The following is a 16,964-nucleotide window of genomic DNA, read 5'->3' on the forward strand; positions in this document are numbered from 1 at the left end:
ATGGGAGTTCTTTCTAAGCTTTCTTTGATTCTTTACTTGTTTCTGCGACCATTCCAATCTAATTTATTATGTATTTATTTGTATCTGTACATAAGGCCAATGGCCACAGTACGAAATAAAGATATTATTATTAATAAAATTAAATAAAGCTTCTGCCTAAATATTAACATTTTATGGCAGTTCCTGTATGTTTGATTGCTGCTCGATATTGACATTTGATAATGACAGTCTTTAGTAGATTTATTGTTCTCACCTCAGTGTCTGTTGCATTATGTTTGGTTGCAGGGGATCAGGTGAAATGATGACTAGGACACCAGTGAAAGTCACTCTAAGTGAAGGCCCATACCACGTAGCACAATTCAAAGACAGTAACAAGGAATATGATTTGTCAAAAGAATCAGAGGTAAGTTAGTATAAATTAAATTCATAATTTGTTTTTCTCAGTGCAAAGTGTACAAAATGTAAGAATGTTTTTTTAGACTTGGCTTCTGGCGTTTTACTGTTTTAGCTACTTGCTGTCAATGAGTACTAATGATGATCTATCATGATTAAATTAATTTATTAAAAATAGAACTCATATAATCATAGAACAAAATTCAGCATGTATAACAGATCAACAATATGTACAAGATGATCAAAATGTTTTTAACCCAAACTACATTTTTGTTGAGAATTTTGTCCAAGGACATTTACTGCCTTACCAAAAGGTTTGCAAAATTATTTCAGCGCCTCAAATAAAGTAAATATCCATCACTAATCTGTTTTTTGTTTATTCATTTGCCTGAATTTAAAATCTTATGAATAATACATTAGATTACATAAATGGTTCTTAAAGTCATTCAATGTTATTTGTGATGGTAAAATGTTCTACAATGACTAGTGAGATCATTCATTTTAACACTAATTAACACTTGACATGTTGTATGGTTTCAGTTGCAGTCATTGAGACAAGAAATTGAATTGAGAATGAAAAATAGAGTGAAGAAAGGCCAGACTGTCAGCAATGATGTAAGACATTAGCCTTTGACATAATTACCATTGTTACATTCAAACTTTTTGAGATGTTACCGATACACATCTGAAACCAACTTGGGATGTTTTGTCATCTACAATGTATTTTACTAGTATTTCATTTTTCAACATATTTTTTTTTTATAAATCAATAAAACAGTATGTAAAGTATTCAAATTTTAGTTTTTTATACCCACTGGCATAATTCTGCAAATATTCTGCTTTGTAAATCTTATCCCAACAGACAATCTCTCTGAGTGTACGTGGTCCGGGTATACAGAGAATGGTATTAGTGGATTTACCTGGAATGATATCAGTAAGTAACTATTGCAGTGTTGTGTCATGATTACTGGCTTCTTTGGGGTTGTGGCAGTAGTCATGAGAAGACTTGGTTTCAGTCTTTTAGCACATGAAATTAAATATTCTTTCTTAAAGGTTGTTAATTTATTTTGGAAACAAACTGTCTGTAAAACGGAATCCCTAAGCATTTATTTCACACACAAAAATGAAGATTAATCATCAGGATTTTCAAATAATAAGGTGTATTCGTCTCATAACTTAATATAATATTTTAATCATACATGTACGTATCACCCCAAAAAATTGTGTTTTGATAGAATCTTATCAAAGAAACAAATGGAAAATGACACAAAAATATAAATTTTCAATTGATCAATTTTTTGCTGAAATAATAGTTCTCTGACTATATTTTTATCTAAGTTTTGTAAACAACAGCATAATATAAAACCATATTGTACCATTCAATAAAATCTTATGATATTGTTTTAACCATTAAGCCAAATAGTTTAAAGGCAAATCATACAAATTATATAATTATATGAACAAAAGTGGTTGGAGTGTATGATAAGCTGACAATACTTCATGATAAAATCCTTGAATAAATATAAAGAATTTTAATATGACAGGAACGGGTCAATAGAAACTTATACCGTACTTCCTCGATCATAAGCCCCTCTCCGAGTATAAGCCCACCCCTCTATATTTTCTTCAAAAAGACATAATAATCCCCTGACACCGGCATAGTGAATGAAAGATGTAATTTGGATAATTGTTTGTGGGTGGTATGATGGTTACAATTGTAAACCAAAAAAAATCATTATTTCTGAGGCGGTCCTTGAGTATAAGCCCACCCCTTAATTTTTCTGATTTTACATGTTCAGGCCCCTGGGCTTATGATCGGTGAAGTACGGTATGTGTTAACACGTCAACTACTGACACCTTTTTTCCCTATTCACGCAAACGACCACCAAGATGTTGTTGAGAGCGACAGAGCCCCACAAATAATGTTGCGAATCTCCCTCATTATCATGTCCTCTGTTTTCCTGCGATGATACATGTTGTAGAAGACAATGGAACACTATTTAAGGGCAAAATCTCACCCTTTACAAGATTTCAGAAAATATTTGTGTCTAAGGTGTCTATCTGTGTCACTCTGGACATACACATTTGATAAGTTGTATGTCAAGAAGTTACACCTTTTTACAGAACCTGATCTTTCATTTCAGACTGTAACAACAGGCATGGCTGCCGATACAAGGGAAGCTATCCACAATATGAGTAAATCGTACATGAAAAACCCTAATGCAATAATATTATGTATTCAAGGTAGGAACATTATATATTACTTGTTTGCATGTGTTACGCTGCTAATAAGATAATGGAACAGGAGGAATTTTAAACCTTACGAATGAATCTGTAAGAATTGGGATTCTCATCAATATTCACACTGATATCAGAAATGATATCAAGTCTTGCTGAACTGAAAGGAAGTGTCAGTTTCTTGTTCTAGTCTTTTACTGATGGTAGTCCTATGCAGAAGTCATTTAAATTGCCTAAATGTTCTTCACTGAAAACATGAAAGCAACTTTACAAAGATTATAAAAACAAAAGGGATAGTATAGAAGCCATAGAGGGTGCTATGTCAGCTGAATGAATACACTACCAATAATATTTTTTTTGGTTTTTTTTAGATGGTTCAGTTGATGCAGAAAGAAGTATAGTGACAGATTTGGCAACCACTATGGACCCAGAAGGAAAAAGGACAATCTTTGTGCTGACAAAAGTTGACTTGGCTGAGAAAAATTCTGCTAACCCCAGTCGAGTAAGCAGTATTATTTTGTTTTTTTCAGCTTATCAAATACTCACAAATATTTTATATTTGTATGTTGAATTAAATAAAGTATTCCCTCTATTCTTGGAAGCCAACGTCCATGCATTTTTTTCTCATTTCTCTGTGATTAAAAAGTTGCCAAGTTTTTGTTTTTCATTGGATACTATTGTACTGTGAACATTATTTTAGCTGGAATTAATTTCACTGAAAAAAAACCTTTTGTTTTTTTGTACAAAGTTTATTTTTTCCACACAGAAATTGATGAGTTAAATGTAAAATGCAGCAAAAAACTGGATTCTATTTTCACTGATTCCAAGTGAAAATAACTGTTGATTACAGTACTTAGTATATGTATTTCAATAAACATACTATTTTGTGATTGAAAATTGACTTATTTTGTGTTTCTTCCTCAGATTAAACAAATTTTAGATGGCAAGCTGTTTCCTATGAAAGCTTTAGGATATTTTGCTGTGGTTACTGGCAGAGGTGAGAGCAATGTCTTGTGGTGCTTGCTCCATAACATAAGTTAAGGTCAAATAAAAGACTGTCAATATTTTTAGGAATACATAGGCAAACTCATTGATTTTGACATCTGATATTTCCCTATAAATATTCTATATGTATTAAGTATATAATTAAGTGGGGTATAGTGGTCACTGTGTCTGTTGTTATCGCTGTCGTTATTAACCATTTTTTGTTTCATTTCTTTAGGAAATACAAATGAGAGTATTGAACAGATTAAGAATTATGAAGAAACATTTTTTAGATCATCAAAACTTTTCAAGTAAGCTACAAATAAATCATAGTAAAGTAAATTTTTAGATTTTACATATCATATTTTGTATTTTTTCTCGAATCTTAGAATAAAGCATCTCAAAATTAAATTACATTTTTATTCTGCTCACGAGGAATGTGCAGCTCTCAACAATGGCAAATAATGAAAAGCCAATCATCAAACTTTGGTTGGGCAACACATTTTCAATTTCATCATGAAAATAAAAAAATACACATACTGAATTGTTGTACACAAAAATGTCAATTCCGTTATAATTCTTAGTCATTTAATGAAGTACTGTAAAATACTTTATTTTAGCTGGAATTTATTTTCGCTGAAAAGACTTTTTAGCTCCGCTGTCGACTTTGTCGAGCGGAGCTTATCATATGAGTGATTGTCCGTCCTCGTCCGTCGTCGTCGTCGTCGTCCGTCGTCGTCGTCCGTCGTCCGTCGTCCGTGTCAATGTTTTACTTTTTCGACTTCTTCTTGAAAACTACAAGCCTAAATGCTTTGATACTTGGTGTATATGTACCTTGGGTAGACCTCTCTTAGGTTTGTTCACTTCATGTTGATATCTTTAATTCTCTAATTTTGGTGAATATTTTTGTCATTTTTGGTAAAAACTATATTTTCGACTTCTTGTTAAAAACCGCAAGTGCAATTGCTTTGATATTACATCTATAGGTACTACATGTGGACCTCTCTCAGATTTGTTAATTTTGTAATGATATCTTTAATTCTTTAATTTTGGTGAATATTTTTGTCATTTTTGGTAAAAACTGATATTTTCGACTTCTTGTTAAAAACCGCAAGTCCAATTGCTTTGATACTACATATATAGGTACTACATGTGAACCTCTCTCAGATTTGTTCATTTCGTGATGATATCTTCAATTCTCTAATTTTGGTGAATATTTTTGTCATTTTTGGTAAAAAGTGATATTTTCGACTTCTTGTTAAAAACCGCAAGTCCAATTGCTCTGATATTACATATATAGGTACTACATGTGGACCTCTCTCAGATTTGTTCATTTTGTAATGATATCTTTAATTCTCTAATTTTGGTGAATATTTTTGTCATTTTTGGTAAAAACTGATATTTTCGACTTCTTGTTAAAAACCGCAAGTGCAAATGCTTTGATATTACATATATAGGTACTACATGTGGACCTCTCTCAGATTTGTTCATTTTGTAATGATATCTTTAATTCTCTAATTTTGGTGAATATTTTTGTCATTTTTTGGTGAAAAGTGATATTTTCGACTTCTTGTTAAAAACCGCAAGTCCAATTGCTTTGATACTACATATATAGGTACTACATGTGGACCTCTCTCAGATTTGTTTATTTCGTGATGATATCTTCAATTCTCTAATTTTGGTGAATATTTTTGTCATTTTTGGTAAAAAGTGATATTTTTGACTTCTTGTTAAAAACCGCAAGTCCGATTGCTTTGATATTACATATATAGGTACTACATGTGGACCTCTCTCAGATTTGTTCATTTTGTAATGATAACTTCAATTCTCTAATTTTGGTGAATATTTTTGTCATTTTTGGTAAAAAGTGATATTTTCGACTTCTTGTTGAAAACTGTAAGTCCGATTGCTTTGATATTACATACATAGGTACTACATGTGGACCTCTCTCAGATTTGTTCGTTTTGTGATGATATCTTCAATTCTCTAATTAATTTATTTTGGTGAATATTTTTGTAATTTTTGGTAAAAAGTGATATTTTTGACTTCTTGTTAAAAACTGTAAGTCCGATTGCTTTGATACTATTCATATTGTTCATTTTCTAATGATAACTTCTGTTCTTTAATTGAAATGTGCATTGCTAACAGCGGAGCTATCTCAGCCGAGAGGCTGCTTGTTTGGTGTTTTATATGGAATTTATTTTCACTGATTTTTGACGAGTTGAATGTAAAATGTACTGTAGTGAAAAAATTATATTTGCTGGATTTTACAGAACCATATTCCCATATTGTTCATGTACATGTGCATGTCCAGTCAAAATGTCATTGAAAGCAAAAGATAAAAATTATTCATCTGTAGATGAATGTTAGCTATTCAACATCATCATATCATTACAGTAGATGCATCCATATTCGATTTGTTTTGGTCTTCAATTTCTGCCTAATAGTAATGCATTTCATATCCAGGACTGGTACATTAAAACCGAGTCAGATGACCACGCAGAACCTTAGCTTTGCCGTGTCTGATTGTTTTTGGAAAATGGTCCGGGAATCGGTGGAGCAACAAGCAGACAGTTTTAAAGCACTCAGATTTAACCTGGAAACTGAGTGGAAGAATAACTTTCCAAGGATGAGGGAATTGGATAGGGTATGTGAATCAGGGATATTAGGGATGTGGGAAAATTGGGTAGGGTATGTGAATCGGGGATGTGAATGTGCATGTGTGTTAGGGAATTGGATAGGGTATGTGAATCAGGGATATTAGGGATGTGGGAAAATTGGGTAGGGTATGTGAATCAGGGATATTAGGGATGTGGGAAAAGTGGATAGGGTATGTGAATCAGGGATATTAGGGATGCGGGAAAATTGGGTAGGGTATGTGAATCAGGGATATTAGGGATGTGGGAAAATTGGGTAGGGTATGTGAATCAGGGATATTAGGGATGTGGGGGAAATTGGATAGGGTATGTGAATCGGGATATTAGGGATGTGGGAAAATTGGATAGGGTATGTGAATCGGGGATATTAGGGATGTGGGGAAATTGGGTAGGGTATGTGAATCAGGGATATTAGGGATGTGGGGAAATTGGATAGGGTATGTGAATCAGGGATATTAGGGATGTGGGGAAATTGGATAGGGTATGTGAATCAGGGATATTAGGGATGTGGGAAAATTGGATAGGGTATGTGAATCAGGGATATTAGGGATGTGGGGAAATTGGATAGGGTATGTGAATCAGGGATATTAGGGATGTGGGGAAATTGGATAGGGTATGTGAATCGGGGATATTAGGGATGTGGGAAAATTGGATAGGGTATGTGAATCGGGGATATTAGGGATGTGGGGAAATTGGGTAGGGTATGTGAATCAGGGATATTAGGGATGTGGGGAAATTGGGTAGGGTATGTGAATCAGGGATATTAGGGATGTGGGAAAATTGGATAGGGTATGTGAATCAGGGATATTAGGGATGTGGGGAAATTGGATAGGGTATGTGAATCAGGGATATTAGGGATGTGGGAAAATTGGATAGGGTATGTGAATCAGGGATGTGGGGTATGTGAAGCATGTGTGTTAGGGAATTGGATAAGGTGTGTGAAGCATGAGCAGTAGGGATGGGAGGGAATTGGATAAAGTATGAATTATGGATGTTGGGTATGGGAGGTATTGTGGTAGTGATGTCGGGGAATTGGAATGTGGGGTATGTGAAGCCTTTGTGGTTGGGATGTGAGGGAATTGGATGAAGTATGTGAATTATGGATGTGGGGTATGTGAAGTATGTGGTAGGGATGTGGGGGAATTGGATGAGGTATGTGAATTAGGGATATTATGGATGTGGGAAATTGGATAGGGTATGTGAATCAGGGATGTGGGGTATGTGAAGCATGTGTGTTAGGTAATTGGATAAGGTGTGTGAAGCATGAGCAGTAGGGATGGGAGGGAATTGGATAAGGTATGAATTATGGATGTGGGGTATTGTGGTAGTGATGTCGGAGAATTGGATGAGGTATGTGAATTTGAATGTGGGGTATGTGAAGCCTTTGTGGTTGGGATGTGAGAGAAGTGGATGAGGTATGTGAAGCGTGAGTAGTAGGGATGGAAGGGAATTGGATAAGGAATGTGAATTATGGATGTGGGGGTATGTGAAGTCTTTGTGGTAGGGATGTGAGGGAATTGGATAAGGTATGTGAATTAGGGATAATTAGGGATGTGGGAAAATTGGATAGGGTATGTGAAGCATGAGTGGTAGGGATGGAAGGGATTGGATTAGGGATGTGGGGTATGTGACGCCTTTGTGGTAGGGATGTGGGGCAATTGGATGGGTATGTGAAGCATGAGTAGTAGAGATGAGAAAGGAATTGGATAAGGTGTGTGAATTAGGGATGTGGGGTATATGAAGTCTTTATGGTAGGGATGTGGAGGATGTGCACTTGGAATGCATAACTATCTGATTTTTTTACTCATTCAGGATGAACTTTTTGAGAAAGCTAAAGGAGAAATATTAGATGAGGTGCTGAGGTTGGGAGAGATATCACCAAGACAATGGTAAGACTTTGCAACACTTGGTTTCAGCTCACAAACTTGTGTAATGAATAAAAACGTAATTATATCTCTTGAAAGAAAGTGCTGTTGATGAATCTTGTATGCACTGACTGTGTAGGAATACTTGTCATGCACATGCACTGCCACTGAAATTGTTGGTTTGAATCCTGTGGTCTGCTGACCTGGTGTGTTGTGTCATGGTTAGTAGGAAAGTAAAACACAATTTCATAAAACAAACCTGTTTTTATATTGAACAATTGTACAGACAAGTTATAAAATTGTAAATTAAGGATGTAATGGGTAGTAGAGTTTTTTTTGCATATTAATCAAAATTACCTTTTTATGTTTTATAGAATAATTATATATACATGTATATCTAATTATTCTATGAAAATTTCAAAGCTCTATCATAAATAGAACAGGTTAAAACAATGGTCAAAATTAAAAACTTGCAACTGGACATCAAAACATTAGCCACAGAATACTTCATGTCTCTGCCTCAAGTCCCACACATGAGGGGTAATCATCAGTTATTCTCTTAAGTCAGAGAACAATTTCGGCCAGCATATTAATTTTCTGGTGAGAATACAATCATGATTACGTCAATCAATATTTAATCATTCGTAAAATATTATTGATGCCGGTAATATTTTTCATTTCATACAGGGAATCAGCAATTTCCAAGATACTGTGGGAGAGAGTGTCAGGCTATGTGTTTGAACAGATTTACCTGCCTGCTGCACAAGCTGATAGCCCAGGGTAGGTCACAAAATCACATTCTAGAAATATCATAATTTTCTCAATGATGATCCAGATTTTTATTGTGTTTTTCAAACTTAATTTCAAAATTTATTACTGTGATTGATACCCTTATTAATCCCCATCGGACATAGTCCGAAATAGGGACTTATGTTTTGGGTTCCATCTGTGTGTCTGTCCGTGCTTGCCTGTGTCCGTCGTCATTTTTAAGAGACACCTGTACAGATTTTCTTCAACACTGGTACAAAGACAAGTCATAATAGAAGAAAATATCAATTTATTTTTTATTTGGTTGACCTTTGACCGACTGGTGGCCATTTTTCTCCAAAAAACACCAAAAATCAACATTTTGACATGTCATCAACCGTTTCTCGAATATACTGTGACTGATTTCATTCAAACTCGGCATTGACATCAGTCATGGTGGGTTACTGATGCACATGATTTTTTTCGTGATTCAATTCAAAATGGCAGACTGGTGGCCATTTTTTTTTTATGAGTGTTCTTCTCATTTTACAGAGATGATTGTACAGATTCAAGTTAAGTTTGGTACAAAGGCTATAAAGGGTTAAATGTTGTTTCCGTCATTTTTTGTGCATGCCTGGACTGTTTTTTTTTTCAAAATTGGTACATCACAAGTCATTTTGTTGACTTTCAACTGACAATTTTGTTTTTTCGGATTTAAAATGGATAACTGAAATTTTGTTTTAATGAATGTGTTTTGAGTGTTGTGTCTCTGACATGCTTGACTGATCATTCCTCAAAATCAAGCATTTCTGTCATTGGGACCCGAATCTTATTTATACATGGACAGCTAGTGTCCGTTCATATATGTATAAACAAGACTGTAATGTTTTTTCAGATCGGATTAAAAATGGCTGAATGCAAATGCTGATTGCAGTGACATGACTTGTTCATGTGTTTTTTTTTGCAGAGTGTTTAATACTACTGTTGATATCAAACTCAAAACATGGGCTGAACAAAAACTACCAAAGACTAGTGTTGAGGTAAGTCTAGCCCTGGATTCTAGTTCTAGATTCTAGCCAGAGTAGGTGTTATTCACATTTGGTTGTTGGCTGCCCACTCAACACTACCATGCATCTTGCTATAGCAAAATGATGTTGCTGCACAGGAAATTTGTGTTGAATCAAACAAATGAACCAGACACAAACTAATAACAGCTACAACCTTGATTTACTGTGAAAATCTTTATTACACTTTAAATTTAATGCAATTTTATTAAATTATTTTGTAAGTGAAACCAAAGTTAAGTTATTGCTGGTACATGTGTATTACGGTATGTGTATTGTATCTTGCCAATCCATCCTAATTTACTATAGCGATGTTTGAGTGGGCTACTGAAAGCCATTGAAACTTAGGCTTTTGACAATATTTCTGCAAAGGTGCTGTTCAAAAAAAATAACACAAATGAAAGTTGTTTCTGTCTATAAATGCAGTGACTGGTAAGTAAAACATTTTTAGCAGCATACTTTAAATCAAAAACCTGATTGTTTTTACCTTGCCCGTACCATCAAAGATGGAAGGAAAAGGTTATATTAAGGGAAAAATTTTGTCCGGCGTTGTTGTTGTTGTCGTCGTCGTTAATAATTGTTATTGTGTTCTTAATAACTTTACTAATTCTATTCCAAACTTTATCAAACTTGGTCACCTTATTCATTAGTATAAAGTCTTCCCTGAGTTTGAACAACAGATGTCCTGTATGAAAATATCATGCAAAAATTGAGAAAATCTGATAAAATATTTTGGCTGTTTCTACTTGACTGATCACTGGTGATACACATCAAAAGTCACTGATCTCAGTGGAAATATGCATTGTTGTATGTGTTCAATGAAGCAAATGATTTATCTTGTAACAATATCCTTGGTAATGTATCTCAGAATCCCATACTGGGTTTCAAAACCAACTCATGGAGAGATTGCACAGTCTGATACACATTTGCAAACCTACCAATAAAATCTTTACAGAAAACAAGATGTCAGAAAATCAATATAAGCACTCTTATGAACTGGGTGCCTAACTTTGATCAAGATCTGAAGCTAATAGAAAATCTGTTTAGTTCAAAGTTATCAAATCAAAATCAATACATAAAAAATACATTAAAAGCAAAACATTTCATCCACATTTTAAAAAGAAAATTATTCTAAAATATATGTATTCTGTATTTGACAAACAGTTCATTCAACAAATGAAAACTCACAGGAATATGTTTCAGCTATTAGAACAGAATGATAGAGTTTTTATAATACTAGTTTAAAAACGCACTTCAAAGATTGCAGTGTTTGAAGATGTAGATTCTCAGGAGGCAACAGTACTGTTGACTTCTCTCTCCACTGGACACCAACTAACTATTTAAGTTGATTTGCATACAAAGCAGAGCTTGCAACATGATAGCTATTCATAAAGGGTGTTTTTTTACTTTTCATATAATACAGTAGTCACACAATGAGGCAGTTCATATTTGTCTCAGTGAATCATTAATTTTTGACAGACACCTGTACAAAAGCCAGCTAAAATTTTATGTTATCTTGCATGTTTTATGAATCTATTCACATCTAAATGCAGCACTTTTTTTTTGCAATGAGACATTTGTTTTTATACTAAAATATCTGAATTACTTTGAATAAAGCTGGAAATTATGTCCTTAAAATAATTAAACAAATAAGGCACCAATGTTTTTGTAAGATATTTACATCTTTTAAGGACATTCGGTAGACTGATTCCCCACTGTTGGTTCAACCCCAAAACTTGTTTGTATTCAAAATTAATTATGACAATGCATATTTATATTTAATATCTTCCCATCAAATACTGTACTGAAGCACTGCTCCATGTTCCTAGGAGTGATTACATGAGTGACTCCATGATGGCTCATGCTACCACGAACCATCAGCTGTGGTAGACTGCCGTCATCATTCTCTCAGTTCTACCACCATCATATCGAGTACTGTAAAATACTTTATTTTCGCTTGGAAATAATTTTCGCTATTTTTGCTGAAGGAATGATTCAGTGAAAATAAAATCCAGTGAATATACCTTTTTTCCTATATTTTACATTCAAATTGTTAAAAATCAGTGAAAATAAATTCCATACAAAACATTTAAAAAGTCTTTTCAAGGAAAATTAATTTCCAGCTAAAAGTATTTTACAGTATACTGAGACTGCATTATGGTATTCTCACAGGCTATTTAGCCAATATGGCACACGTTTTGATTGAATTTCCCAACAACTCTTATTAGATATGTCTCCGATAGATATGCACATATTTCTGTATTGTATTTATTCTCAGGTTGGCTGGGAAACACTCCTAGATCAAACATCCAAAATAATCGAAGAAGATAAAAACAGTAAAGATCATGACGCTATATTTGATGATCTTAATTCTCAAGTTAAACAAGAGAGTGTAAATAGACATAAATGGCATGAACTTGCTCATGATAGTCTGGTATGTATGGCAATCGAGAATACACTTCGCATGTCATGAATTATCAATTCCACATATTTTTTGTAATCACGCAGATGACAGACAACATATTTATCCCCTTATTTACTTACCATTTATCTTTGACTACAGAGGGTGATTCAGCTGAATACACTGGAAGATCGGTCAATTAGTGACAAGCAACAATGGGATAATGCTGTCCAATTTATGAGCAATATTCTTACTCAACGTCTGAAGGAAAGTAAGTGCACACAAATAAGCCATTTTGAAACCTTCACAAGATCTCGTATTATGAGTGAAATTGCAGGACAAACAAAGGTCTTGACATCATAGATCCGTCAGAATACTGCATGGGATACAACGAACAGGAAGTATTTGTTGGGTATTTTCGCATTTCATTTGATCAATGAGCAATTTTGATGCAGTAAAGGTAACTCAACATCATTTTCCCCTCTGAAAGATTGGTATTTCAACATATATAAAAAACAATCAAGTTTAAAATCAAATAATTTGATTTTTGCGGTAGACATTCTGTTTTTCGCCTTTCACACATACCGAGTAACATTAACTTTTTAATACTTGATTGATATTAAAGGGCGACAGTCATCGTGCTGCGCATGTACGACATTTGTGTTGATAAACATTGATTTACCCACAATCCAATGCGTTCTTCTAATGGGAATCACAAGTATGAGGTTTGACCTGGGCATGACTTGCACTAATTACAGGTGGTGACTCTTTCGATACCTTCCAATAACCTAAAAATACTTATTTAAAGCTTGGTAACGTCTCAGTTTGTACTCGTTGATCTGCGCAGAAGTCAAAGTCGCCATCTTTGTTTATATGAGACCCATAAATTTCGCGCATGCGTGGCGCGACGCAACGACTACCGCCCTTAAGCAATAAAGTGTTTTGACTCTGGCAATACTCTGTATCATTTAATCCGTACTAATGAGTTTCTTTCTAGAACCATGGTACAACCTTATAATGAAATTACTTTTTTATTTTTAATTACTAGGTTAGTTTTTGCCCACCAATACTAACAGCGAAGTCTTCCTTACATACTAAGATCTATCAACACAATGCAGTAACAGTACCAACTTCCACTCATTTATGCACTTCTTGTTTCTTCCCTTGACAGCTGAGGAATGCATCTACGAGATGATTGGTCCTGGATGGTCGGAAAGATGGTTACATTGGAAGTCTAAAACACCTGATCAGCATTGTAGAGCAGAAGCTTGCGTAGAGCTAGAAAAACTTATTCAAGCTGATTTAGTAAGCTACATTAGTCAACTTAATAATAATAATGAATTTATTGCATCCTTAAAAATAGTTACTAGTTTGTTTTGACAGCAATAAAATGCTAGTAATAAAGTACAATACATATAATACTAATTTAAAAGTAAAATGTTGGTTATTGTTATTTTTAAGTATTCTCCAGCTTGTCTTATTATGTCTTCTCTTGAACTCATAATATATATATTTAAATATCTGGACATCACTTTTTAATTCTTCTGGAATATTGATATGATTAAATAATTTTTGTCTTTCTGTTTCCAAAAAGACATTCCATGAAGAAATGTTCTTCATTTTCAATTTTGATCTGGGAACATTGCTTACAGATTCTGTCTTCTAAATGTCTGCAAAATTAAATAGTTCACTTTATGTTGGTAGTGGTAGCGTAGTTGCATCAGATGTGTGATCACTAGACCTGGGTTCAAATTTTACCTGCTGCTAAACAGCAAAGAGGATTGATTCCTACCCTAGATAACGCCATAGACTTAAGTATGCTGAAGTATTTTGAATCCTAGCTTGGAATGAATGTTATGAGTTGTATAACTCTTGCGTAAAGTTTTATTTCAATTGGTCAAGTCATGTCAAGGATATGATTTCAGAACTACATTCTTTAAAAATCAAGTTTGTCCATACATGACCGAAATGCTTGATTTTGATGCATGGCTATCTTTCAGCCATCTTGAATGAAATCGTGAAATTATCGAATGCGAGTGCATATGTGTGACATGATGTATAATGTTTATATAGAGCTTAAACATGATGCATGTTAGAGATACCGCTCTGTGACAGTATTCGATCTGAAAATGCAAAATATCATGTACATGAGCCCACCATATGTCCACTGTATGTACCAATGTTTGAACAAAATCAATCCATCCATGCACAATCGAGATACAAGAAAAGTTGGATTTTTATGCATTTTACCACTAAAATGGCTGCCCTTCAGCCATCTAGAATTTGGTTCGAGATAAACGTACATGTATATGTATTACAAGATGTACACTGTAGCTGAAGTTCGTTCTGAAATACATAATGAGGGACGTACATAATTTATACACACCAACACACAGAGTTTAATCACATACCTTTTAAGGTCTATGGATAAATCTATAAGTTTTTTACTTCGACCAGGCAATACTGTCATTAACACACAAATCTGAGAGAGAATGATGGCCTTGAGTCTGCAAATTAAATTATAAAGCAATCAGTTTTTTACCACATTACAAAGATATTCATGAAAAAAAAAAATCAATGATATCGTCATTATAAAGTGATAAAAAATGATAGCCATTCACTATTGGTAGATTAACTTCTCATCATAAAATTCATATTTCCATTTTAAATTTAAATTTAAATTTATTTGCAGAAACACAGGCCAACTCTTTCCAGTGATGAAATCACAACTGTTCGGAAAAACCTACAAACGAAGAATGTGGAAGTAGACAATCAATTGGTAGGTATTAGAAAAAGTCACAATTGCAGTGCAGTGGTTATGTGTGTGTATGACTGTACTCTAAAATTGTATGAACTCATCAAATTAACTAATAAATCTACTGTAATATTCAAAGGTAACAAGATTGTTGAATAGAATTCTCCATTTCAGTAAATCTACTGACTTACTGGTATATTCAAAGATATTTATTTATTTATTTATTAACACACAACATCCCCCGGAGGGGATGAAAAGGGTTACAAATCAAATTTTAGTAAAAGAAAAATAACTACATAAAAAGTAAGGGAACAAAAAAGCAAGGTGGTTGATAACAAGGTGGTTGAAGAGAATTCTCTATTTGAAGACTATTCTCTATTCTCTACATATATCTTGTTATTATTTTAAGACTCTTTTTGCTGTACTTATCCTATGTAAATCTTTTTACACGGAGACAATAAAGTTATTATTATTATTATTATTATTATTTCAGTAAATCTAATAATCTTCAGAGTTATCAAGATGGTTCATCAGAATTCTCCATTTCAGTTTTCACGCCATGTATTCAACTTGTGGTTCAAGATTCATTCTGTATTCTGATGCATACTTTACAACTTGAAACTGCTGAGTGTTATGCTGTTATGCTACTCACTAGTAAAAAATAATGTCATTTCTTTTATTTTTACTTAATTTTTGGCATATTTTATCCTTGTCTTCTTTGGCAAGAACATATTTCAAAACTTTGGCCTGTAACGTGGTGAAATAACAAATCCTGGTAATGTCTGAAGGTATTGCAAAATTTACCGGCATTCAAAAAAAACAACAGATTGATAGTGAATCAGAAAAATTGACTGACATACTGTTGACTAATAGTTTACAAAAATCATTAACTATGGACAGATTTGACACAAAATATTGTCGCTGCTACATGTATATGAGCTAAAATACAGGCACATGTACAAGTACAAGTAAAAGTCTGTGTTCTAATCACATCAAAGAGGATGTGATCGTGTTTGATCTCTTCAGCCAACTGCATACTCAAAAGTATTAATACAAAGGCATTCTACCTGGACAACGTAACCTGTGGTATTACAATTGGGGAAATGGCATCCTATTAGACAGCGGTCTTGTGTTTTGAACAAAAAGCAAATTTCTGCATGATGATTGTCTCCTTTCTTGCATGTCATCCTTATAAGACTCTTACATGAAATACTTTGCCTGTCAATCTCAATGACAAATAATCAAATAAAATCTAAATACCAGTAAGCAAGTTAACATATTATCTGATCTCACTTTTTCTGTGACAGATTCGTGAAACATGGCACCAATTGTACAGAAGACACTTTTTACTTAGAGCGATACAGCGAGGCAATGAGTGTAAAAAAGGCTTTTATTATTATCAAAAGGGATTCACTGATTCTGGGGTATGTATATAATAATTTCATTATTTTTACTTTTTTATCTCATATAGCTCAACTAATTTTATTTAACACTTTAGAGGGTAGGTCAAAATACAATAAAGTAATTTTCATCGGGCCCTCTGTAGAAACAAAATACACAATATACAAACTATAGGCTTGAGCCATTTACAACAAATTTTTCAATAAGATATATTGAGGCTGAATTTCTAATATGGGGTGGTAAGTTATTCCATAGGGTTAATTACCCCTCTATACCGAAACGTCCTCTGCCCCATGAATGTTTTCTATTTAGAAATGCATAAATTATTATTAAGAGAGGAACGTGTACTCTACTTGTGGGTTTGGGAGATAGGACTGAACATTTTGATAAAGACGCCAAGCCATTGGTTGCCATATACACTAATCTGTGGTTATCAGACTTTTTATAAACCTGAAAGTC

General features: G+C 33.8%; 1 protein-coding gene across 2 annotated transcripts in view; it reads left to right on the top strand.

Annotated features, from left to right (window-relative positions):
* The window catches only part of LOC102801627 (dynamin-like GTPase OPA1, mitochondrial), a 149,966-nt gene that overhangs the window by 24,217 nt on the left and 108,785 nt on the right, over nt 1-16,964 (top strand). For both annotated transcript variants that reach the window (XM_085490652.1, XM_085490653.1), the window contains 16 exons: nt 286-403; nt 934-1,008; nt 1,256-1,327; nt 2,538-2,637; nt 3,003-3,133; nt 3,556-3,628; nt 3,854-3,926; nt 6,082-6,262; nt 8,085-8,161; nt 8,825-8,917; nt 9,852-9,924; nt 12,227-12,382; nt 12,512-12,620; nt 13,521-13,654; nt 15,042-15,128; nt 16,412-16,528. In XM_085490652.1, the coding sequence (XP_085346778.1) occupies nt 286-403; nt 934-1,008; nt 1,256-1,327; nt 2,538-2,637; nt 3,003-3,133; nt 3,556-3,628; nt 3,854-3,926; nt 6,082-6,262; nt 8,085-8,161; nt 8,825-8,917; nt 9,852-9,924; nt 12,227-12,382; nt 12,512-12,620; nt 13,521-13,654; nt 15,042-15,128; nt 16,412-16,528 (1,669 nt within the window). The remainder of the gene's footprint in view (nt 1-285; nt 404-933; nt 1,009-1,255; nt 1,328-2,537; nt 2,638-3,002; nt 3,134-3,555; nt 3,629-3,853; nt 3,927-6,081; nt 6,263-8,084; nt 8,162-8,824; nt 8,918-9,851; nt 9,925-12,226; nt 12,383-12,511; nt 12,621-13,520; nt 13,655-15,041; nt 15,129-16,411; nt 16,529-16,964) is intronic.

Source organism: Saccoglossus kowalevskii, chromosome 15 (genome assembly GCF_978046115.1).
Source record: "Saccoglossus kowalevskii chromosome 15, keSacKowa6.1, whole genome shotgun sequence".
Taxonomy (NCBI): Eukaryota; Metazoa; Hemichordata; class Enteropneusta; family Harrimaniidae; genus Saccoglossus; species Saccoglossus kowalevskii.